General features: G+C 38.5%; 4 protein-coding genes across 5 annotated transcripts; 2 read left to right on the forward strand and 2 right to left on the reverse strand.

The window, feature by feature from the left end:
* Positions 1-312: 312 nt before the first annotated feature.
* LOC105384740 (glycerol-3-phosphate phosphatase) lies at positions 313-2529 on the reverse strand. Its single transcript, XM_011555018.3, has 5 exons — positions 2229-2529; positions 1951-2111; positions 1657-1794; positions 1193-1536; positions 313-994 (listed from the first exon to the last, which is right to left on the reverse strand). The coding sequence occupies exons 1-5, from the start codon at positions 2437-2439 to the stop codon at positions 820-822; spliced, it is 1029 nt and encodes a 342-aa protein (XP_011553320.2). The 5' UTR covers positions 2440-2529; the 3' UTR covers positions 313-819.
* A 282-nt stretch (positions 2530-2811) lies between these two features.
* Positions 2812-4142, forward strand: LOC105393934 (enoyl-CoA delta isomerase 3, peroxisomal). Its single transcript, XM_011565761.3, has 3 exons — positions 2812-3449; positions 3542-3631; positions 3727-4142. The coding sequence occupies exons 1-3, from the start codon at positions 3087-3089 to the stop codon at positions 4027-4029; spliced, it is 756 nt and encodes a 251-aa protein (XP_011564063.2). The 5' UTR covers positions 2812-3086; the 3' UTR covers positions 4030-4142.
* Positions 4143-4238: 96 nt separating this feature from the next.
* Positions 4239-16224, forward strand: LOC105393938 (sodium/potassium-transporting ATPase subunit alpha-B). Its single transcript, XM_038116289.2, has 18 exons — positions 4239-4702; positions 4817-4966; positions 8097-8269; positions 8647-8814; positions 9870-9999; positions 10293-10529; positions 10829-11038; positions 11312-11332; positions 11431-11621; positions 11892-12063; positions 12140-12288; positions 12772-12973; positions 13292-13446; positions 13997-14183; positions 14515-14754; positions 15053-15241; positions 15693-15810; positions 15911-16224. The coding sequence occupies exons 1-18, from the start codon at positions 4564-4566 to the stop codon at positions 16023-16025; spliced, it is 2946 nt and encodes a 981-aa protein (XP_037972217.2). The 5' UTR covers positions 4239-4563; the 3' UTR covers positions 16026-16224.
* Positions 16225-18491: 2267 nt separating this feature from the next.
* Positions 18492-21678, reverse strand: LOC105384739. Of its 2 annotated transcripts, XM_038116312.2 has the most exons (6): positions 21509-21678; positions 20636-21105; positions 20382-20537; positions 19738-19831; positions 19177-19261; positions 18515-18688 (listed from the first exon to the last, which is right to left on the reverse strand). In XM_038116312.2, the coding sequence occupies exons 2-6, from the start codon at positions 21029-21031 to the stop codon at positions 18652-18654; spliced, it is 768 nt and encodes a 255-aa protein (XP_037972240.2). In that variant the 5' UTR covers positions 21032-21105; positions 21509-21678; the 3' UTR covers positions 18515-18651. The 2 variants fall into 2 exon arrangements, with proteins under 2 accessions (XP_011553319.3, XP_037972240.2); XM_011555017.3 differs by lacking the exon at positions 19177-19261 and having other exon boundaries at positions 18492-18688.
* Positions 21679-23532: the final 1854 nt, after the last annotated feature.

Consider the following 23532-nt stretch of genomic DNA (forward strand, 5'->3'; position numbering starts at 1 on the left):
TTCCTTGCTATCGAATAGGTGCGCAATAAATGCGATTATAGAATGCACACAGGTACAGTCGAGGAAGTATGTGAAACAGTTGATATTTAACTGGATATGAAATAGTAGAATAGATATTCATGTAATATTTTGTGCATAGATAGCCACCTCGACTATACTATTGCTCTTCATGATACATCTTTACCAATTATCTTTATTTATGGTGACACGGTGACGAATATTTTCGTTCCCTTTCTTTTATGCTACCTAGGTATGTGCTTTACTATATGAAAAGGACTAATTTTAAACTTGTTATAAATAAATACGACAGCATAAAGTCAACTTTCACAAATTTTATTTGTGAGTAATTAACACGTAACTACAACTCATTTCAACTATTAAATTTGTTCCATTTAGAAGCATTTGTTTATAGACTACATAGGTACTGAACTCTTTTACACATGTTAACACGTTGATTCAACTTAGATGCAGTCTTCTACTATACATATTTAACTACAATCTAAGCAGTAGGTATAAGCACACAGCCATGAAATATTTGCACTGTCAATTAATTAAAATTTATAATAATTTTATCACTTAAGAGTTGAACAACATCACGGTGACTCCTAAACATAATAGCATGAGTAGAAAAAGACACAATAACATTTCACATACATAGTATAGCTATGTTAAGCAGTTTCATTAACACAATAACGTCAACAAACAGTTGTAAAAAACACAATTACAGTTACACTTATTGCATGTTTAACATGATGATAAAAATAGCTAACAAATTGACCTAATTATTTGCCAGTATAATTTGACTATTCGTTTTGGTGACTATGGTGATGGTATAAGCTTCACCAAGTCTCCGAGCTTAGGCAAGACCACATCAGGCAGTGGTGGCTTCTTCTCGTTACGGATCTTGTCCAAGTCAGTGGTGGAGGTGACTCCAGAGAGCACCAGCAGCGTTTGGAAACCGCAACGTACTCCCAGCTCAATGTCAGTGTTACATCTGTAAGTAAACATAATAAATTATCTGATGTCTCATGACTGAATAGGTAAGTATTTAAGTTCATGTCTTTGCTAGGCCCCCTCTTCATACATAGCAATCTATGTTATGTAACTGCATTATTGAATAGAGAAGATATTTTTTTTTATTGAGAAGTGGTTTGTTGTTGAACATATAATTATGTCTTAAAACAGTATTTACCTGTCACCAATCATGAGTGTTCTAGCAGGGTCCAGGCCACAAGACTCTAAGAACTTGCGGACATAGGCATGTGGCTTGCCAAGCACCAGTGCTTTTCTCTCCGAACAGGTCTCTACTGCCCTCACCAAGGTTCCAGTTCCAGGCACCACTATTGAACCCCCTTTAGGAAACCTCTCATCTGTGTTGGTAGCTACAAACAAGCAATCTTCTGAGGCCAGGTATGAGGCTGCCTTCATGAACTTGGGATAGCTGATGTGCTCGTCAAAACCAACTACCACTGCTCCAACTTCAGGATCCAAGTCCGATGGCTGCATTGACTTGAAATCAGGTTTCACATGGTCCGGCTGTAATAAAGAATTTAATTAAAATTAATATGTAACTCAAGACATACCACTACAGCTAATCTACAACATTAGTCAGTATTATATTTTATTCCACCTAAATGTCGTTAACTGTATACTTACTCCAATGCCAGAATGCCTGATCCCAACTGCCTTCAGTTCTTCCCCAATACCATTAGACCCAATCAGATAAACCTTCTTTGTGAAGCCAATTCCTTTTAGATAGTGAGCCACTAGGTAAGCTGTTGACAAAATCTCTTCCTGAAATTGATATGAAGAAAATAATAGGTATTTCATAATATTTTATAATTATAAATTTCATCACAAAAGCTACAATTCCATTGGGAATGTTAAAGATAGAATGATTATTAACTGATTTTAGAGATGCCATCAAAAAAACAAGTTTAAAACACTCACAGTACTTGCAATAAATCCAAGTTGTTGGGCTTTTGCTGCAAATTCACTCCGAATTTTGGTGGAGTTGTTGGTGACATAGAAAATCTTTTTGCCAATTTCCCGGAAATAATTCATTGCATCTGGTGCTCCGGGAATGACATTATTGTCTATCCATAATACTCCTGTAATAATTAAATATAAGTAATTTTATTGATAAATTATTGTAAGTACCGATAGGTACTACTTAGGTACTTGAAAGTACTAAAAGTTTTTACAAATATTATGGTTAGGTTTCTTACCATCACAGTCAGTTAAAACTGTATCAAAAGAGTTTAAAAACTCTTGCACTTGCTCTTTAGATGCCTCTTGAAGATTAAAAACAGATGATTTGAACATTTTACAGCACTTTTCAGTAGTTATTCGACGAGTGAAAAGTGAAGTGTTTAGGAAATGTTTTGAATGTGCACAATAACTTAAAATGTTAGGTAACTTCTGTAACAAATTCACCATTCCCGGTATAAATGTAAAGGAAAAGGGAAAAAATTATGAAAAATTATCTATCCTCTTCATGATTTTGACAATTTTGAATTTGTTTTGACAATTGTGACATTTAAATGACATTGAAAAAGTGAAAAGTTTTTACATATACAACCTTAGAATAAGGCGTTTGCTTGTGTCTGAAAAGCGTGTGTGAGCTTTCTATACAAATAGAGATACTTAAAAGCAAATTTTGGACACACATGGGTGAAAGAACCACCGCAAGTCATCATTTTTACTCAAAAAAGAAGGGCGAGCGAAAGCGGGAGTACGTTATTATTCGGAGTATCGTATTTGTACACAGACTACTTACTATATGAAAATTTGCCACAAACTGTCAAAGTCAAATTGACAAAATTCCAATCCAATCAAATTATCAAAAGTTCTCAAAACTTTATTTTGCAAAATAAAATTTAAGAATATTTTGAAACCGGTGGACGAATATCTAATGTACAATTCTACAATACCAAAACGACAACACATTTGTTGCCTGTTAATGTCTTACCATTACTCTAGTATGAATTAATTTTGATAGTGTAGTGAGGCTGAACCTTTGAACCGCAATCGCACCAGTGTATTATCATATTGCGGCACTTAAATCAAGATAATTTAAAGTAACAATGGAAAACTGTGATATTATCGAAACTGTTATGGGAAACATAAAAATAGTTAAATACAACAAGCCAAAGCGCAAAAATGCCATCGATATTCCCATGTATTTGAAGATTACACAGATTCTGAATGAAGCAGCTGATGATGATAGCATAGCTGTAGCGGTGCTCACAGGCAACGGCGACTACTATAGCAGCGGGAATGATCTGAGTGGTATGTCCAGAGAACACAGCCATCTTGATGTCTTGAAAGAGTTTATAAAAGCATTCATAACATTCCCTAAATTACTCATCGCCATTGTAAATGGTCCAGCAGTTGGAATAGCAGCCACCACTTTACCTCTCTGTGATTTAGTGTTTGCTGCTGAAAATGTAAGTGTAAATCAATGTTTTATTAATTAATTTTAAGGTGTTTCTTTCCTTTTTGCTTCATTAGTATTTATAATATGTTTTCTGTTTTTCAGGCATTTTTCCTTACCCCATTCTCTAAACTGGGTATTGTGGCTGAAGGGTGCTCAACATTAACATTCCCCAGAGTAATGGGAGATAGGAAGGTAACAATATTGCTTTCCATTCCAGTTACATCCTATAACAAAGCAGATAAAACTAAACACACTCATTAAATTTTAATGAAACCTTGTTTTTTCAGGCAATTGAAATGTTGCTGTTGAACCACAAGATGTCAGCTCAAGAGGCACTGGAATGTGGATTTGTGAATTACTTGTTTAAGCCAGAGGAACTCCAAAGTAAAGTGTGGGACAAGATTGTGGAAGTCTCAAAACTACCCAAACATTCCATTAAAGCCACTAAGAGCCTCATCAGGAACAACTGCAAGGATTTGCTGCAAGTTAATGACAAGGAACTGCAAGCACTACAGAATGTCTGGGACTCCGGGGAGCATTTATCCAGCCTTCAGAACTTCATGTTAGAAAAGAATAAGAGCAAAATTTGAATCAAGTTTGTAATATATGTTTCAAAAGTATAGTATAATAGTCAGCTACAAAATACAAATGTAATTTAACTGGTGATGTGTAAATATAGGTTAATATAGTGTATTAAATGAATTATGCAATATTAAAACATTACATGGGTAAGGCCAGTAAGGGTAAGAGTTAGAGGGGCACACTTTTACAGTTAAATTACTTTTGATCAAGCCATTTACTAATCTTTTTACTACTTAAATTAAAACATATTTTTTTAAAGGCTAATTCATATAAATTACAAATTAATGTGACCTCTTTAAACTTGACTGGCCAAAATTAATGAGTTTATTTATATTGTGTTGGTACTGTTGGACACAGTAAAAACGGTGCTGGAGTCAATACCTCAGACTTTAGTTTCTTTTGCCACCCTCTTACCCTGACTGACCATCCATACTTTTCAAATCATAAAATCTATCTAGGTGACCCACTAGATTTTGCAATGACCTATGCCTTAGTTAGATAAAACTTTTAACCACCAACATACCGACTTATTTATCGATAAAATGAATGCTAAAACGAATAGCTTGACTGAGCTATTTAGGCCCAACAATCCCAAGCGTTTAAGGTCTCGGGAACTCAGCAACACCAGACTCAACTTGCTGAAGAAGGAAATACAAACTACGGACCATTTAATACCCTTGAGTAAGTTCAAATTCATTGCTATGTAGGTAGAGATACATTTTATATACCTACTTATGTAGGTTAAGTTCAAATAGCCACATTTTGCTTAAGTTAACAGTTATTTTTCAATTTTAGAGGAATTATACGAGCATTTGGGTACCGACCCCAGTACGGGACTATCAAGTGCTAGGGCAGCCCAGCTGTTACATTTCTATGGCCCTAACACGCTGACGCCATCAACCAACTATGGAATATTGACACAGCTCTTCAAATCTTTATGCACAGGTAACTTATTATTACTTGTTGATAAGTCTTAGTTGTGAGTCATTTTATATGCTGTATGAAGAGGTAGATATTGATGTGTTATCGTTTCTACACAAGTGCTAACAACTGGACTTTGTACTCTGTTAATTCTTCTTTAACGTTAGCTGATTACCATTACCAAGGGCGTACCCAGGATTTCAGCTAGGGGGGGGCAGCTCATACCTATTTCGAGATGATAGTCGGTCGATTGTAACAAAAAATCATGAAAATTTACTTGTAATGCGTAGCTAACCTATACCTACTACAACGAATATTGTACAATATTTAATTTTAACGTAAATGCAGGTATTACCGCCATCTTTAAGCCATTTTTTGACTTTGAAGATCGAAAAGAAAGGGTTTTGGTTGATCATTAAATATAATATTTCTGTATACGATTATACAGTGTGTTGTTTTTCGGACCCAACAAACTTGAAGGGTGGATTCTACGAGTAATTTCATCGATAAAAAAACCCCCATGTGTGGGGTCAAATCTAAATATTCTAGAAATGGCGGCCATTTTAAAGTTTTAGATACTTAGTTTTCATAAAAAATCATATCTCGAGATTTAATTAAACGCCTTACGGGCATGAAATAAAAAAATGATTTCATCCGCAAATAGCCATTTGTATCCAATAAAAATATCCACAACTGCTAAAAAGGTACATAAAATAAGTTAAAAGCACCTAATCTAATTTTTTTGACGCAAAAAAATACATAAAAAATCTACATTTACTTGATTTACTTTGAAAATAGCCCCCTTTGATGATATTTTTATGTATTAATTTAAAACTATTTGAAATAAGCTAAGCAATGATACCAAAACCGTAGGTATGTACATACGTACAGGACGTACAGATCGTCAAGGCAGTCAAGAATTGTCGAAAGTTTAAAACACACCTAACGGAGCGCCGCAGCTCAGGTAGCAATCGTCACGGGGTGGCGGTACTACCATCAACTGCTTCTATCATTGAGGGTATTATTACCGTTTATTTTAAATGTTAATTTTATCGTATTTATATACTTGCAAAAATATATACCTTCGAAAATACTTACTCCCAGTTTCTATAACTCTATCTATCCTTAACTGGTAGTTAGTTCATACGATTTTGTCAGATTTTTACTTTTGAATATGTCAAAATCGTATGAAAGTAACTACCAGTTATGGATAGATAGAGTTATAGAAACTGGCAGTAAGTAAACATGTTGAATAAGTTATTTTAGAATTAAAGTCAAGAAAATTATCAATAATTTTATATAAAAACTCTTTTGTAACAAACCAATGTTCTTACGGGACCGATCATGCAACTCTGTCAAAAAACCTGGTGAGCCCGGGAAACTATTGAAATATTTCTTTTTCTAGAAAAGCTACGCATACCAATTACTGTCTTATTAGATGCATATCACACAAACGCAGGTAATTTGAATCCGTTCTATGACTAAAACCGACTGGTTAGCTCAGTAAATTGATCTTTCTTGAAGATGGCGGTGATATCTTCCCGTTTTTTTTGAAAATCCTTATCCTTTCTAATATTATAAATGCGAAAGTAACTGTGTCTGTCTGTTACTCTTTCACGCCAAAACTACTGAACGGATCTGAATGAAATTTGGTATACATACGGTCTAGACCCTGGGAAAGAACATAGGCTACTTTTTATCCCGGAATTCCCACGGGAAAACTTTTTAAGGCGAAGCGAAGCGCGCGGGAACAGCTAGTTAAATATATTTTTAACCGACTTCAAAAAAGGAGGAGGTTCTCAATTCGTCGGGATCTTTTTTTATATATTTTTTATGTATGTTCAGTGTTCACCGATTACTCCGCCGTTTATGAACCGATTTTGAAAATTCTTTTTTTGTTGTATTGGGTTGAGGTCCCAGGTGGTCCCATTTTTTTTCAGAATTTTATCTCACCCCCAAGGGATATAAGGGATGGATAAAGGGGTAAAAACAGGGTATGAATTTCCATTTTGGGCACATATTAACCGATTCTAATGAAATTAAGAACGTAAATATAGTTCTTATAACAAAAAAATATGATGGTGACCTTGAGCTGATCTGATGATGGAAACGGAAGGCAGTCAGGGGAACTCCTCAACGATATATAGCAACTACTTCGTGTCTCGTACTGTCACATACGATTAGAACTTGTGTAAACCTTAAATTATTTATTACATTTTAGTGGTTTTTTGAAGTCGGTTTTTTAATTTTTTTAATTATTATTTTATGTTTTTCCAACACTTGTCTTAATTTTGCGCAGAGTAGGTAACACGTTTTTAATTCCCACTTGGCCGGAAAATTTAAGTTTATTTTATGTTCTAGGGGGGGGCAGCTGCCCCCCCCTGCCCCTACCTGGGTACGCCCATGACCATTACAATACATTTTAATAGAATCCTACTTTTTACGAATACAATCGACTTAGGAACCTACCTACGTAGCTATTAATAACTTCATACAAAAGCTATTGGTATGAAGTATCACACCCACACGCAGATAAGTAGGTACTTACTGTAAATAGGCCCTCCAAGACTGGGGAGTTATGTCCATAATGGTAATGCCGTTGTTTATCATCAGCTAACATCTTCCAATAAAAAAACAATAAAAAATTAACATAGGCCTCGCCTGAAGGCCGCTCTGTCTTCGGCCATCCTCATCTAGCCACATCCTGACTATCATACGATATACGGACGGTCTTTGATTATAATTTCCATTTAACTGCCTCTGTGGTCTAGTGGTAGAAGCTTAGCTTCATGACCCAGAGGTCCCGGGTTCGATTCCCGGGTGGGACCATCAATTTGTGTTTCTAAATTGTGGTTCTAAGTTTGGTTAGGACATAGAAGGCTGATCACCTGATGTCCGAAACAGTGAAACGATCCATGCTGTCGGATGGGCATGTAAAGCAGTCGGTCCTGCGCCTAGCTCTCTCCAGTCGTGTCGGTCAATCCGTCCCATTGGGTTATGAGAGTGATGGAACAGAGAGTGCTCCTGTGTACTGCGCACACACTTGGGCACTATAATCTACTCCTGCGTAGATGGCTGATCTCAGTTGAGATTGGCCGCCGTGGTCGAAATTCGGCTAGGAGGACATTATTATTATTATTATTATAATTTCCAGGTTTCTCCATTCTAATCTGGGTCGGTGCGGCTCTGTGCCTAATCGCCTACCTCATAGAGGTGATGAACAAGCCCAACCCCTCCCGAGACAACCTGTACCTGGGCTGCGTGCTCGTGGCCGTTGACCTCGTCTGCGGCTTGTTCAGCTTCGTACAGAACTACAGGAGCACCAGGGTGAATTTAATTATATCTGTTCAAATGACTAATATTTAGATTAGAACGTCCTACTTACTTAGGTGAGATTTTTGATAAGTAGGTATTTTCATCATCAGCCAATAATCATCCACTGTTGGACATATCATATATGGCCGACCTACCTCATCCAGCCACTACCGCCTACCCGCCTAAGGTCGTCGGTCCAGCGGGTAGGAGGACGTACCACGCTGCCTTTGTTCGTGGTCTCCACTCGAGAACTCGTTGGTATATGTAGTAAGTAGGTAGGTAAGTAACTATATACTCATTTAATTTGTTTTGTGCCTACAGGCAAGGCACGATAACCTACCCAGCAGCTACATGGTAGTTAGGTATATCTCATAACCGAATTCCCCCAGATAATGAAGACATTCAACAACATGCTGCCCTCCTACGCTCACTGCGTCCGTGACGGGGTCCTGCGCGAGCGAGCCACGCACGAGGTCGTGAAGGGAGACGTGGTGAGGGTGCAAGCCGGGGATATCGTGCCGGCGGATATTAGGGTCATTGATAGCAAGGGGTTTAAGGTTTGTTGCTATATTACTCTCTTTGTACATAATACATAAGTACTTATAAGTTGTACTTAATAACTTTTCATATGGGTTATTTAATCGATTTGTTTCCGGGATTTCATCAATCGAACTCCGACTGTTGAAAAAGTTGGTTCGGGAATCTGGTTGATTCGCGGACGGTGGAAAATCATAGCGTCTGAGTGTCAATGATACCAAGATTCTAAAATGCTCTTAACGTTCATATGTAGGTGGTTCTACCTTTTTTGGCATAAGATTTATTTGCCTAATCTCGTATTGCATAGTGACGTTTGGTCAAAGTCTCGTTACGCCGAAAATCGTATGGCATAAATCTCGTTTAGTAAAAAGTTATTTCGCATAACATTGTTTAGCCTAATAATGGTATGGCCAAATCTTGAATAGCCTAATAATGCTATGGCATAGGTTTATTAGGTTTATACAAAGTAATAATATTCGTTTGGCTTTAACTTTGACGGAGCGTCTCCCTACATAGCGCAAACTGGTGCCTTGTATTGTTTCCGCTGTTTGGAAAACGCTCCGCTCCGCTTCGCTGCGCTCCGCTTTGGTTTTGATGAACATGTGCACCTAACACGCTCCTCCTCGCTTTGCTCGTCGTCGCACCTATTTTTAGGTTTCAATCTCATGGGGTTTGTAATAATTATATTGGTCGTTAACTTTCGATTTTTTGATCATACAACATCGTGATTTTCGGGATGTAGGAGAATAATACCACAATTTGTACATTTACTACATACTTAATATATTATTTATTAAGATAACATTAGGAGAAACAAGATTATACCTACATAGGTATAGACGAACATAAATTTGAGCAAACGAAACTTAGGTGTTTAAAGATTGTGCCTAAAGAGTTTTAGACGAAACGAGCCTTATGCCACATAAGTCTTGGCAAAGTGATGGTTCGGTCAAAAAAGTTTAGACCATACGAGTTATGCGAAATGAGTTTTGGTCAATAAAGATTATGCCAGATGAGCGGAACCCTATGTAGGTATATAGGTATACTATATGATACCTACCTATGTTACGTGCAGGTGGACAACTCTTCGCTGACAGGGGAGAGCATAGCAGTGCCACGTAGCAACTCAGAGGGCAATCCTAACATACTGGAATCAACCAATGTGGCTTTTTTCTCGACTCAGTGTGTTGAAGGTTGGGCTTTGGGTAAGATATACCTACAAACTTACTTTTTACAATATCAATATAATAGGTAAGTAGGTATGCTGTAACATAAAACACTCATCACAAGATGGAAATCATTCCCATTCATCAGGATAAGTCAATCATACTCTACTTTCATTCACATTTTTGAATACGTCTCCACTGTACAGGATGTTGCAAAAACTCATAATTTCCAACATTTTCTGTATCCACATGACATCTAATCCTAACCGTGTGTGTGTGTGTGTGTGTGAAAAATTACACGACGATAAACAATAGACAATCCCACCTTCCAGGGGTGGTAATCTGCACGGGCGACCTCACAGCGCTGGGCCGCGTGGCGGGGCTAGCGGCACGCATCAAGCCGCAACCCTCGCCGCTCACGCTCCATATCCACCACTTCATGAAGTGCGTGTCCGTGTGGGCCCTCAGCCTTGGGGTGTTTGTTGCGGTCGCGTCCTACTGTTTGGGGTACCCGCTGATGCAAATCACCGTGATTGTCATTGGCATCATCGTGGCTAATATACCTGAAGGTGAGTATTTATAGTATTTTATCGTAAGTAAATGAGCCTACAAAATAGGAGAAACCCCCGCATCTAAATAACTAGTAGGTACTTAGTAGTATAGTTTTTCCGCGCATGGGTGGATATAATGAACAGTTCGTGGCGGCAAATATTAATATTTACAGGGTTCCTTTTACCTTTATGTACTTATGTTGTATAAGTATAGGTACCTACCTACACATAGGTACTTAGGTGAAATGACCACGAAATCATAATACCGGGTACCTCCGTTACAACACCTCATTACAAAAGCTTCAACTAACCCTCAGGCCTGCAACCAACCGTGACGGCAGCCCTCACCGTGACAGCTAAACACATGATGAAGCGCAATTGTGTGGTCAAGAACCTGGACGCCATCGAGGCGCTGGGCGCGTGCACTGCCATCTGTTCGGACAAGACTGGGACATTGACGGAGAACAAGATGTGCGTGTGGGACGTGTGGGTTTGGAACACCCTGTGCGGGGTTGAGACTTCCTTGGGTAAAGTGGCTAATGTTTTCTTACATAGGTATTAACTATGACGAGCAAAGGGCCACCGAGGATATCTTGAATCTTGGGTCAGTTAAACTATGTTCGTCATTTGTGGATACGAAAAACGATGTTTCGGAGTTCTGCTGTGCTAACCACGACGAGCATTGCCGTACCGATTTTATGACAGCTCTCGTTTCCTTTTTGTAAAGCTAGGTACCTACAGTACCTTACCCACCAGATTCCTTTATAGGAGATATTCAATGCAACTGTTTTTCTTTACAGATAAACTAAAGGGAAGTGCAGGTAAAGATAAATATTTCATTGTACTTACCAACATTATTGAGTTAATTGACAATATTTTCTTACCAATAATTTAATGAACCTTACTATGCCAATTAAAGCATTCGACTCCCTGAAACGTTGTGGCGCGCTGTGCAGCACGGCGTCAGTGGGACCAGCGGGAGAGGTGCACGGGGACGCGTCCGAGACCGCCATCTTGGAATTCCTCTTCCACGCAGATGATCCCACAGCGCGCCGATTGGCCTTCCCGAATGTTGCCGAGATACCGTTCAACTCGGTTAATAAGTATCAGGTAGTTAATGGGCTTCTTTCTAATTATCTGTAAAGCAAGGATCTACAGCTTTATCTACACTGAGGTTGATTTTCCATTAGCAATGTGCTATGCAGCTATGCTGCGATGATATGAAAGAATGCCGTTCCCACCTGTGCTATCCCATGTGGATATCAAGGGCACCCATCGCAACGTAGCACAGCACATCTCTGGTGGATAAGCACCGCAAGGATATAGAATTCCCATAAGCTTCTGTGTTGAACTCTAGACCGTACTACTTTACTTTTTCAGGTGTCAGTCCATTTAGACACAAAATCTTCAAGTTACATTGTGATGATGAAGGGGGCACCTGAAAATATAATAAGCCGTTGCTCTACCATCGCCATGAAAAATGGAGAATCTAATTTCACAGACGCAATGAAGAAAGTAGCAGAAGAGGCTACTGAATCACTTGCAAATACCGGTAAACTTATTTTTTATACACCTCTACAAGTATAATCCTCAATCAAACGATCTATTTATCAGAATATCGTTTTCAGGTGAAAGAGTTTTGGCATTCGCTGACTTGGCGCTAGACACAAAGGATTTCCCCATGGGATTTGAATTTGATACAGAAAAAGAAAATTTCCCGCTATCAAACCTACGCTTTCTCGGTCTTGTGGGGCTGATGGATCCACCACGGCGAGAGGTAGGTTAAGGAAATATTATTATTAATAATAAATTCTTTATTGAACAAACATAGTAAATTGGTACAAAGGCGAACTTAATGCTAGTAGCATTCTCTACCAGTTAACCTTTGGTGATGTTGAAAAAGTGATTGGTAAATATGACTATTTGAATGCTGTATCATCTTACTGGAATGCATGATGATGGGAATGATGAGTCGGTATAAATAATGTGAGCTCTTGCGGCTGTGCGAGCTACACAGAGCTATCCCGTTTCTTTTTTACCCCTAAATTACAAGCGCAATCAACTAATCGGCATAGCTCAAATCAACCACCACCCAGGTCCGCTCAGCCATCGCGGTGGTGCGCGCGGCGGGCGTGCGTGTGCTGATGACGAATTTGAAAAGAGCTGTTGCTTTGTATTTTAGTAACTATTAATTTTAAATTAACTACTTAGATAAAAGTGCGTCCAAATATTCCACATACCAACATGATGCACCATCCAGGTCCGCTCGGCCATCGCGGTGGTGCGCGCAGCAGGAGTGCGCGTGCTGATGGTGACGGGCGACCACCCGGGCACGGCGCGCGCCGTGGCGCGGCACGTGGGCATCGCCACCACGCCCCGCGCTCGCGTCGTCACCGGCGCGGAGCTGAGAGATATGACGGCGGGGATGTTGGAGGGTACGCTGAGAGAGTATCCGGAGATTGGTGAGCTTCTTTGGTGTTCATTTAGGTTGGCTATTTGTCGAGGTAGTGATATGGTAGGCTGTAATTACTTGATAGGTACTAACACGACACCGCTCTCCGGTAATAGCACATCGCAAATAAGGGACGGTCAGAGTTTTCCTGAAACACTTAAGTAATTTATATCTATTCGGTACCATCAAACAACTGGCTCTCCCATCTTTCTATCTATCCTTGATGAACGTATGTAGATGTAGCTAGATGCTTCACATATTTTAATGGATCCGCGTACAAATCAACGGTCTACTGAATTTCAAACAGAGCATCTACAATACATTTCAGTGTTCGCGCGAACGTCTCCAACGCAGAAGCTCCAGATAGTGGAGGCGTGCCAGCGGCTCGGCGGCATCGTGGCGGTCACGGGCGACGGGGTGAACGACGCGCCGGCCCTGAGGAGAGCCAACATCGGCATCTCTATGGGGATCACTGGCTCACAGGTAAGGCTAATGGCTGGTTCACACGGGCTTCGTAGCTAAGCGCTTAGTACTTGTCATCGACTTGTCTCTTAGTAAATAGGATCGATCTCTATTCACTTGCACCATTCACAAACACTAATGCTAAGCACAAATCAGCGTGTTTACACACGAGGACTTAGTATTAGTGACTTAGTATAGAGTACCTACAGTTTTATATATTGTGTAGAAGAATTGTACATAAAATTTAAATGGCGCGGGGTGCAAAAAACGCAGTCACGAATTGTGAGCGAGCGCGACGCTTTTTTTACGTCACCGTTACGCAGGAAAACTGTATATAGGTTGGAAGGCGTGTGGCAAAAATATTAAGTACTGATCCCGTTTTTTGGTGGTGTACAAATATACGTAGCTCCAATTTCGCCATAGTCGGTTAGATCGTAACCAGGGATTGGTTCATCAATAATAATCCCTGGTTATGCTCTAACCCACTATGGCGAAACTGGCACTTAGGTAGGTAGATACGTTAACCAGTGTCCATCAATATTAACCATTGATTCTATGTTAATCAAATCAGGTATCGAAGCAAACGGCAGACATCATTTTGATGGACGACAATTTCGCAACAATCGTTGTTGGAATAGAGGAAGGAAGGAAGATCTATGATAACCTGAAGAAATCCGTCTGCTACATTCTTATATCGAACGTTCCAGAAATATTCCCCGTGTTTCTGTTCATATTGTGTGCTATTCCGCTGCCGTTAGGTACCTAATTACTATTACTACCGCAACATTATGTAGATACCAGCTGTAGACCTAAAATACACTCATGATCAATGAAAAAGTTCCACTTAACTACCTACAAAATTCGAATTCCTACCAAATAACCCCAATTTTAACATTTAATTTTAAAGTTGAAGCTTTTTCTCACTTTTTTTCATTGTTTGCGAGTGTATTAATTATGTAAGTACTTACGTTCTAAGCGCTGCTGTGATTGGCAGAGACTGCAAGTGAGAAACTGGAGCTTAGCAGCGCAGCTCAAACTACCCACCACAACCAAATACCTACCTAATCACCAATACCTTTCAATAACCAGGAGCAATGACGATCCTGTGCGTAGACCTGGGCACGGACATGTGGCCGGCCGTGGCACTCTCCTACGAGGCGGCTGAGAGCGACGCCATGGCGCGCCCCCCCCGCTCCGCCGCACACCTCGTCTCTGGTCGTATGCTGTTCCTGGCTTATGGCCTCCTTGGACTGGTGGAGGTGGCCGCCGGCATGTTCGCCTACTTTGTGGTGATGGCCGAGTTCGGGTTTTATCCGCAAGACCTTTTTGGTGAGGATTTTTGTGCAGTTTTGATTTCGACAGTAGCGCCCTCTGGTCACATTTAGTAAGGATTGAACGAATGTACGGTAGTTTACCGACTACGGAACAATAATCATAAGACGATCTTCTGTAGTTTTGGGTTTGACTATGCTCCGCTCCGTGCTATGAAACGCCGCCATTTTATATTGTTTCTTTATTCACGCGCGTTATAATTATACCTCCACTACCGATAACAAATGTCCAGCAGCACTAGAAGTGTCTAGGCAGATTCGCTATAATCATTCCTAATGAAGTTATTATTTACAAGGCATAAGAGACCGTTGGGACAACCCAGCCGTCACCGACGTGCAAGACTCTCTCGGCCAGGAGTGGACCTACGCCGAGCGCAAGGAGGTGGAGCGCGCGTCGCAAGCCGCCTACTTCGTGGCCATAGTGCTGACTCAGATGATGAACGGAGTCGTCTGCCGGACTCGGTACAACTCTGTGTTCCGGATTGGTTAGTTTGAATTTGGAATACGTTTATAAGAAGTTATATGTAGTTGGTGTTGCTTGTAAGGGGAAAATTAATCTACACCATAAAATGGATGTAGGTGGCAGCAGTGTTGCATGTTGAAAATAGTATAGGTGACCTGACTATTAGGTACTATGCTGTCCTATCATATGTAATATACCTACTTATAGTGCCACAAACTTATCTGTTCCGGTGAGAGCGAACTAAATTGGTCCATATAATCTATGTCAATTCAATATGAAATTCATTAGTAAGTAATGAGGTATGGACCAATTTAGTTCGCTCTCACCGGAACAGATAAGTTTGTGGCACTATACATAGAATAACTCTGTTGGATTGAAATAAAAATAAATAAATAAAGCAATAGACAGGCTGAAGTTGTGATATATCTTTAGGCTTTGCTTTTCATTAATAAAATTTGATATACTTTCAACAGGAATGAAGAATCATGTTTTGAATGTGGGGTTGGTGTTCGAACTGTGCTTGGCGATATGTATTTGTTACATCCCCGGCGTTAACACATTCTTCAATGCATATCCCTTATATTTTAGATGGTGAGAATACAACATATTAAAATAGATAATTTGAGTTTCTTTAATGTTTTTAAAGTACCTATGAATTATTGATCCAACTGCTGTTTATTTTATATTGCAGGTGGTTCCTATCGCTACCATTTTCAGTGTTCTTATTGACATTCGATGAATTGAGAAAGTACTGCATAAGAAACAACAAGCTCGGGGGAATTTGCAATGAGACCACTTACTACTAAAGCTGCGTACAGACCGGCCCAACGAACGGCCAACGATGGATATTTATCATACATAATACAGGGCAGATTGCAGCAACGAAGGTCTACGAAACCCGTTCGTTTGGCCGGTCTGTACCCAGCTTAATAGAGGCCTAGACTTGGTATAAGTTATAACTACAAGGAATAAAACTATGAGATGGTAATAAAACGAATAAGTATATTTTAATCTTTTCACGTCTATTTGATCCCATTCCAAACTATCTATGAATACCTATGTAATACATTTCACCATAATAGTAATAAATAAAATGAGCAATAATAAAGTCAATATAGATTTAAAAACATATAAGTAGTGATAGATTTCAAATATGTATATTTCAAGTTAAAGTTAAATTACCCAGGGCACACTACCTAATCAAGATTTCATCGCTAAATGACTTTAAATAAGGCACAATTTAACTGATATTCTTCCATCTCTTCATTTTACACACGCCTTTTATTCTTAATTATTCTTAAACATTCGATCACTACTAGAATCAGGTTACACCTAACAGTGGCACTTGGTAAGAAGACATCTACTTATGTACCTACAAGCTATAGATTGTAGAGATAAACGGATAAAATTGAATTCATACATATATTAAATTCTTTCTATGAAGGCTTTATAGTATTAAAATACGTACATATTTAAATAATTTGTGACTATTTACACTTCAGATCATTTAAATCAAAACTATAAAACAACTATAAAATAAGATCAAAATTAATTCACACAGCCACTACTTAAAATCTAGTTATTAAATAATAAAGTAACAAACAACAATTAGGTGTTTTTTTTTTATTGTAGAAGGCAAGTTGTAAATATTTTCCAGATTACATGGATTTTGTAGGTAGACAGGAGAATAATTTAAGATAGTATACCTACTACTGCCTACGTGATACTACTACCCAATACCCATGCCTCCTGAATTGTCTGGTATTTATTAGTGCTACAATAATTTAAGAACAGATTATTTTCTAAAGTTATAATAAGATAATGAAGATCACTCCTTATTTTAAAGTTTTACCTACTATATAAAAATAGGGAAAGATATGTCGATTTATAAAAATTATCTTGTTAAAAGTCTGAAATTATCACTGAACACACAGTCATATTATGGTGTTAAGATTTTTGTGGTATCTTTGGTTGAACGTGTTTCATAAATTCAAATCCATTTAATTAGACCTTACTTCATCCCTTTATTAAACCTGCTGGATAGGATACCGGGTGAGGTGGTAGTATAATGAACTTAGGAAACAAAGTAAGGTCTGTGCTATGGTTAAAATATTACTTGTGCCTGAACCAGAAATACGTTTAAGTATATATTATTATTTTATACAGTTTACATTACCGATGAGGAACATAAAATAAACAATGCATCACCCATATTCATTGTTTGAACCCCAGCGGAGCTAGTGTATACTGAGCCTCATTTTGTAATATTCAGAGGAAATCCCTTCGCTAATGTAGGTTTAACATCTGTGAGAAACAAAATGAAAATGGCGGACCGACTCGTGCTATCTCGCTCTAATCGTAAGTCTGTCTATCTATACACCTTCCTACTCCCACTAATGTCACGGCCGCCATTTATATATTGTTTCTTTATTCGCAGGCGTTATACTTAGGTACAGTCAGAAACAATAATAATTATGAGTTTAGAGCTCTTTGTGCGACATATTTTTATCATAAATACCAAATGAATATTTGTATGGTCATTTTGAGCTTCGAACGCCCTTGACTTAGTTGGTTATGTATTATTGCATGGCAGCTGACTGAACCTACATTTTGACATTACACACAATCGTAAAATTAAACGAATAAATTATAACTAGTAACCTCGAATAACAAACAACCCGGTTAAACGAGCTTTAGAGCGATGGCATACGGGCGTGCGTCGGCGCAGCGATAACGCAACGCGCACATTATGCTCGCGTGGCATCGCTCTTTGGCGTCCTCTGTAGCAGACACCCAGGGCAATAGACTTTCGGGAACCTTTTTCTTTGTTTGTATTATTATATGTGCCTAATGCGCATGCTTATTGCATGTGTCTTATGCGCAAGGACCGTAGTGCGAGCCCCGATTCCTTGACAGGCATCCATTGCGGGTGTCCGCTGCAGAGGTCATTGATCTAGCTATAGCCCGGGACTCAGGGGGCTCACTGTCTGAGTCGAAAAACGAAGTTTCGGAGCACTGCTGCGTGAGCCACGACTCTATCTCGTATTCAACGTGCCGATGGCACGACAGCTCTCGTTCGTTTGTTTTCCGTCAGTATAAAGTAAGGCTTTAACAGCATGATGCGGATTTCTTCACGCATGCGGGATGGCACGCCATTTTCCCACGTCTTACGTTACAATGAATACTTGTATGAACGCGTGCGGAGCAATCAAGTCCGCATGCTATAAAAACAGCTTTAAACGTGAACGTTGTACAACAGCTCTTGTCCGTTCGGTTTTCGTCAGTATAGAGATAGAGTAACCCTACAGTCACGCGTCCCTGAAGAACCTGGCGCCGATCTGCGCGTGCGCAGAGCTGATGTCTGCGATGGAGTGCCGCGCGCGCGCCGACGCCTGCGCGCTCGCGTCCTCGTGCAGGATGCACTCCATGATCTTAGCTACAATTGTCGACGGTGGAGCATGGGGATTCCCTGGAAAATACCACGTAAGAATTTAAGTAAAATATCAAGTAACCCCCTTATTCATAAAAAATTAAAAGGACGTTTTAGCTATTGAACTGTTTGTCAAAAGAACAAATGGTTCTCTGTAATACAGTGACAAAACAGTTCAATAGGTAAAACGATTTACTTATAACTTGTTTATTAATAAGGGGCTTAGTATTGATCAAGTACTAGCTTTTGCCTGCGAGCTTATCTAGACGTTCTCATTGAAATATAATGTAGGCATTTCTGAGATGGAAGTATAGGCATAGCTTTTCACCCTTGCGTCGTAGATAGAGATAGACCGACTGATAGTAATAGTCAATAGACGTTTAAATTTTATAACCAACCCAAAATTAGTAGTTACAAATGTTACCACACAATGTTATAATTACAATAAACACCGTACTGTTCCCTATACATGCAATTAGTGTTGAAATAGATAAAGGCATAATTAGAATGACGTAACGAATACTCACTGCACAGCTATTTCTGGCACCTGATAGTCGTGGTGGTACGTGGGGGACACGGGTTTCATGAACCGACACACTGGAGTGCAGTTCTCTGTTAGTAGGCACAATATGTTAGTCGCCGCCGGTTAGTTTTAATGTTATGTTAATTGTAATAAAAGCATACTACCTATATTTACAAACTACATATTATACATATAAAAATCACTAACTACTGCATCAAAGAATGGTAGCATGTTTATAAAATGTTTGAAAACAAATTAATTAAGTAGACTAAAAGATTGGTATTTAATCACAAAAGCTATTATTTAAAGATGATAGCATGATACCGTAAATATTGGAATAAAACTAAACCCAGTTAATGAAACCTGTATGAATTAGTTAACAGTTATTTTAGTTTTAATCATATCAATTAACCATAATAGATGACTGTATGATGTTTTTATTATTACATAAATGAGTTTTTTAGTAATTTATTATTACAGAATTAGTAAGCAACCCATCTTACACATAGTCCCAATTATAAACTAATTTCGAACAGTATGATAATAAGCGATTGTAATCACTGACCTGTAAGTCCTCTGTACCCAAACACACCACAGTCATGCATTCTCATAGAGTGTTGCTCATCTTTTATAAACTTCTCTGTACTAATTCCTTTCAGCTGAAAATAATAGAAAACACAACTATTATAGTTACAAATAAAGCTAGTAAGTATTTAATTTAGGTTGGTTAAAATGCCCTAATATTTTCTGTGTGTATGTACCCTTGCACTAGTTATAATCATCAGCCCTCTACTTCATGAATACAATCGCTAAACAAAACGCTAAGAATTTTGTACTGTTCTTGAGTTTGCAAGGGTCAATTTGAAATGTTTGAAGATTACTGTAATCAAATCAAGCATGCACAACGTTAGGTAACCATTCAAATCACAGTAATTGCTTTGCTACACAGTAATGTGAGTCTATTTTGCTTGTTTAGAAGTACTATAATGGAATAAATTGTGTACAATAAGCATAAACATCATTTTGCTCAAGGAAATTCTTATCTTTATTACATCTGTGTGCTTTTTAAATTGGCATAAAAATATAGTAGGTAGGTATTTTTAAGCTACATGCATCTTTCCAGATACTGTTTATAGATCTTCATCTTTAATGGACTACAACAGTAAACAAGCACTATAGGACAAGAAACATTCAATGTTTTATATTTACCTTAGATGGCACTAGGAACCTATCAGGTATTCTCTGCAGCATTTGTTGCTTTTCACTGGGCCCAAAACCCAGCTCCAGCAGCACAGACTCGGCATCCACCTTCCTTGCACTCAGTACATTGAGCACAGAGCTGCCACTTGACCCACTTGCATCAGACTGGGAAAAACAATTCAGTTAATAAACATACTTTTGTAAACAGTCAATACCAGTTAACATAATAGATAAGATTTACAAAGCAGGTATAAATAACAAACCTGGAGAGAAGCATCTCTGAATAGAGGATTTTTTATTTTAGGTGGCCCCTCCGACTGCACTGAGTAGTCTCTCTGCAGCTTCTTCTTGGGAGTCTCCTTCGGGGAGCTGGTCAGCATGCCACTCTCCAGGGACTTCCTCTTCCACATGTCTTTCGAAATAGGAACATCTAGGTTTAATTTATCTTCATGGCTCAGTACAATTGATGTTTCAACTTCAACAGGTGGTTTTTCCAAGCATGTTTTCTCTAGAGTGGGGTCAGTGGTGCTGTCTTTGCTTTCATGGTCGTCTGAGGTCTCTGGTAGACTATTGGAAGTGTCATGCCCTGTGGTGTCTCCCTCGGAGGCATCAGCCGGGAGTGAGTCAAGCCATTGTTGCACGGGGCTGCTCCGCCGCATGTCGTCTATCACACAACTCAGCCACCCCCTCACTTTCCTCTCCAGAAGTGTTGACACAGACTCGTTAAATGTATCTGCACAAAATATTAGCAAAATAACATACCAAATCACAAGAGCATACACTCAATCTAACTCGTTTCCTACAAAATAAAATCAAGTTAGATGCCTCTTTTCTATTTGCTAATAAATACGAAAGCAAACACCTAAGGTGTTAAATGAAAGGTTCGTTATCATAAGACTGATAACGGTAGGAAAATATACATGGCCGTGAAAACTACCAGTAAGCTAAAGGTGATACCACTATCAACAGTTCTAATTGGACTAATTAGATAGACTAATGTTGCGAATGGGACCAACCTCGCCTAGGATCCATCCTTCAAGGTGATGCTGCATGCAATATGAGAGGAGTTGCAACAAGGCTTACGAAAATTCTCTCCCAACAAATGTATAATTCATGTAAAATATTATTCCACATACCTGAGCAAACTAACTCTTCTGAAGATGTAATAAATTACATAACTAATCACTGTATTCAAATCCAATTAATAAAATACCCTACATAAGCTCTTTAAAATAAATTTATTTTAATTTAAATTCTGTAAACATCCGCGTTCATCCGCATTTGGGTTTTTCTGTAAATCTGACAGCTGATGAGCTGAAAGCTGACTGCTGACAGTGACAGTTTGGACAGACTGTGCTAACTGCCTAGAATTTATTCTGTGACGAATCCTCAGAATAATAATAATATCTTTGCCTCCATTCAAAAAACACGGACTGGTTTATATTATGAGGTCATGTAAATCACATAGATACTAGATTGTATATGGTACAGTCTGAAAATAGGCACGTAATGCCCACCCTCATTTGTAACCGTCTTATACGCGGTCAGTCAGGCAGTAATCAGTAAACCTATCTTGAATGACATAATCAAGAATGGCGCGAGTGGTTTACCCAAATGTCTGAATGTTCTTTACCGAAAATGTAAGTTCGATTTCCTGCTGAGTTCGATATTTTCTACCTAACTACTGATGGGATGGCTGAAAATATTCAAATTCGATATTTGGGGTTTCAGTCACACTTTAGAAAAGTAGGTGCACCGATAAGTAGGTATCCACTACCTCACAAGGTACTTTTATTGTACCTTGTGAGGTAACGGATATCTACTTATACATACTTACAAGAATTAAATTGTATTTAGGTGTAGGTAACTATCTAGGTAATGGGGTACTTAAATGAAAAGATTTAGAAGCGTTATGGATAAGGTGACCATACGTCCCGCTTTCGGCGGGACAGTCCCGCTTTCAAGCTGTCCGTCCCGCTGTCCCCCGCGAGGGCAAAAATGTCCCGCTTTCATAAACATGCCAAACGATAATTTAAATTACCTACATTTTGCATTAATCACTTGAGACAGCTCTATATCTTTTTACCTCTCACATAGACTTAGGGAATGCAATCTCGTCACGCCGAGATCCCGAACTCGCGAGACCCCGGCCATATTTAACGAGATTGAAACTCGTTAAATTTCGTACGGGATCTCGCGAGATAACGAGATCGACAAATGCAGCGTGACTACGTGTATTTCATGCAAAATCAGAAGTCGTCGATCAGATGATTCTCTCGACATGATGAGTTTTTTAAGAAGCCATGATGTCGATTCGAAAGGCTGAAATTCTAATTTTAACGCTGTCAAACTATAAATTTTGCTAAAAAGCAGAAAAAAATGACAATTACGGAAAAACACATAGAGTCGAATTTTAAACAAATACAATAAGGTTTTGACAGCTCTAAAATTAGAATTTAGTTATGTCTTCAGAATCAAAATAATTTTCACAAAAATTAACTGGCCTTTCCGTACCTTGATAACTTGATCTGACTTCTCTTTTGAACTTCTTTTATTTGATTAATAAGATCTCACAACATTTATTTAAGAACTTCATAAGTTCTTACAAGTTAAGTTTTTGTTTTTATTTAGTAAAACTAATGTTCCTATTACTCCTAATTTTTGAAAGTACAGTAATAAATTTACAAAATACTAAATATAGATATTTTTTTTACCAATTTTGCATAAATTTGAGCTGATTAGCCGTAATAGGTGTATTAATTATAGACATAAAATTTTTATTTATTGGAGTTAGAGACAAAATAATATTTTTCATTAATTTTTTTAATAAAAGTCACTTAATTTTTATAACTAAGCAACGTTATGTCAGTTACTAGTACCTACTATAAAAATAAGCATATTCCCTACATAGACTACATCAAAATTCTAATGAATAGGTACCAAGTTTTTTTTGCAACATAAATCCGCAGGTGTCCCGCTTTGACAAAAAAAATAAATGGTCACGTTAGTTATGGACAGAATTTAAGGGAGATCATTTAGAGATTGTGACTGGTATGAGTAGAGATGAGAAGAAAGAGTCTGAATATTTTGAATCGGACTTTTATGAACAGGTCGAAGACTTGTACATTTCATATAAGACATTAATGAAGGAACATCTGAA

Source organism: Plutella xylostella, chromosome 29, assembly GCF_932276165.1.
Source record: "Plutella xylostella chromosome 29, ilPluXylo3.1, whole genome shotgun sequence".
NCBI classification, from domain to species: Eukaryota; Metazoa; Arthropoda; class Insecta; order Lepidoptera; family Plutellidae; genus Plutella; species Plutella xylostella.

What these genes read in the sequence shown, in the direction of transcription:
- LOC105384739 (XM_011555017.3), bottom strand. Translation starts at nt 21,031, where the DNA reads ATGCGGCGGAGCAGCCCCGTGCAACAATGGCTTGACTCACTCCCGGCT. An exon ending in TCAGAGATGCTTCTCTCCAG is followed by an intron (nt 20,538 to 20,635) that starts GTTTGTTATTTA and finishes TGTTTTTCCCAG; the next exon opens with TCTGATGCAAGTGGGTCAAG. An exon ending in TGGGTACAGAGGACTTACAG is followed by an intron (nt 18,689 to 19,737) that starts GTCAGTGATTAC and finishes GGTATTTTCCAG; the next exon opens with GGAATCCCCATGCTCCACCG.
- LOC105384740 (XM_011555018.3), bottom strand. Translation starts at nt 2,439, where the DNA reads ATGGTGAATTTGTTACAGAAGTTACCTAACATTTTAAGTTATTGTGCA. An exon ending in TCAGGCATTCTGGCATTGGA is followed by an intron (nt 1,537 to 1,656) that starts GTAAGTATACAG and finishes TCTTTATTACAG; the next exon opens with CCGGACCATGTGAAACCTGA. An exon ending in ACACTCATGATTGGTGACAG is followed by an intron (nt 995 to 1,192) that starts GTAAATACTGTT and finishes GTTTACTTACAG; the next exon opens with ATGTAACACTGACATTGAGC.
- LOC105393938 (XM_038116289.2), top strand. Translation starts at nt 4,564, where the DNA reads ATGAATGCTAAAACGAATAGCTTGACTGAGCTATTTAGGCCCAACAAT. An exon ending in CTTCAAATCTTTATGCACAG is followed by an intron (nt 4,967 to 8,096) that starts GTAACTTATTAT and finishes TATAATTTCCAG; the next exon opens with GTTTCTCCATTCTAATCTGG. An exon ending in CGTGGCTAATATACCTGAAG is followed by an intron (nt 10,530 to 10,828) that starts GTGAGTATTTAT and finishes ACTAACCCTCAG; the next exon opens with GCCTGCAACCAACCGTGACG.
- LOC105393934 (XM_011565761.3), top strand. Translation starts at nt 3,087, where the DNA reads ATGGAAAACTGTGATATTATCGAAACTGTTATGGGAAACATAAAAATA. An exon ending in TAGTGTTTGCTGCTGAAAAT is followed by an intron (nt 3,450 to 3,541) that starts GTAAGTGTAAAT and finishes TCTGTTTTTCAG; the next exon opens with GCATTTTTCCTTACCCCATT. An exon ending in GAGTAATGGGAGATAGGAAG is followed by an intron (nt 3,632 to 3,726) that starts GTAACAATATTG and finishes TTGTTTTTTCAG; the next exon opens with GCAATTGAAATGTTGCTGTT.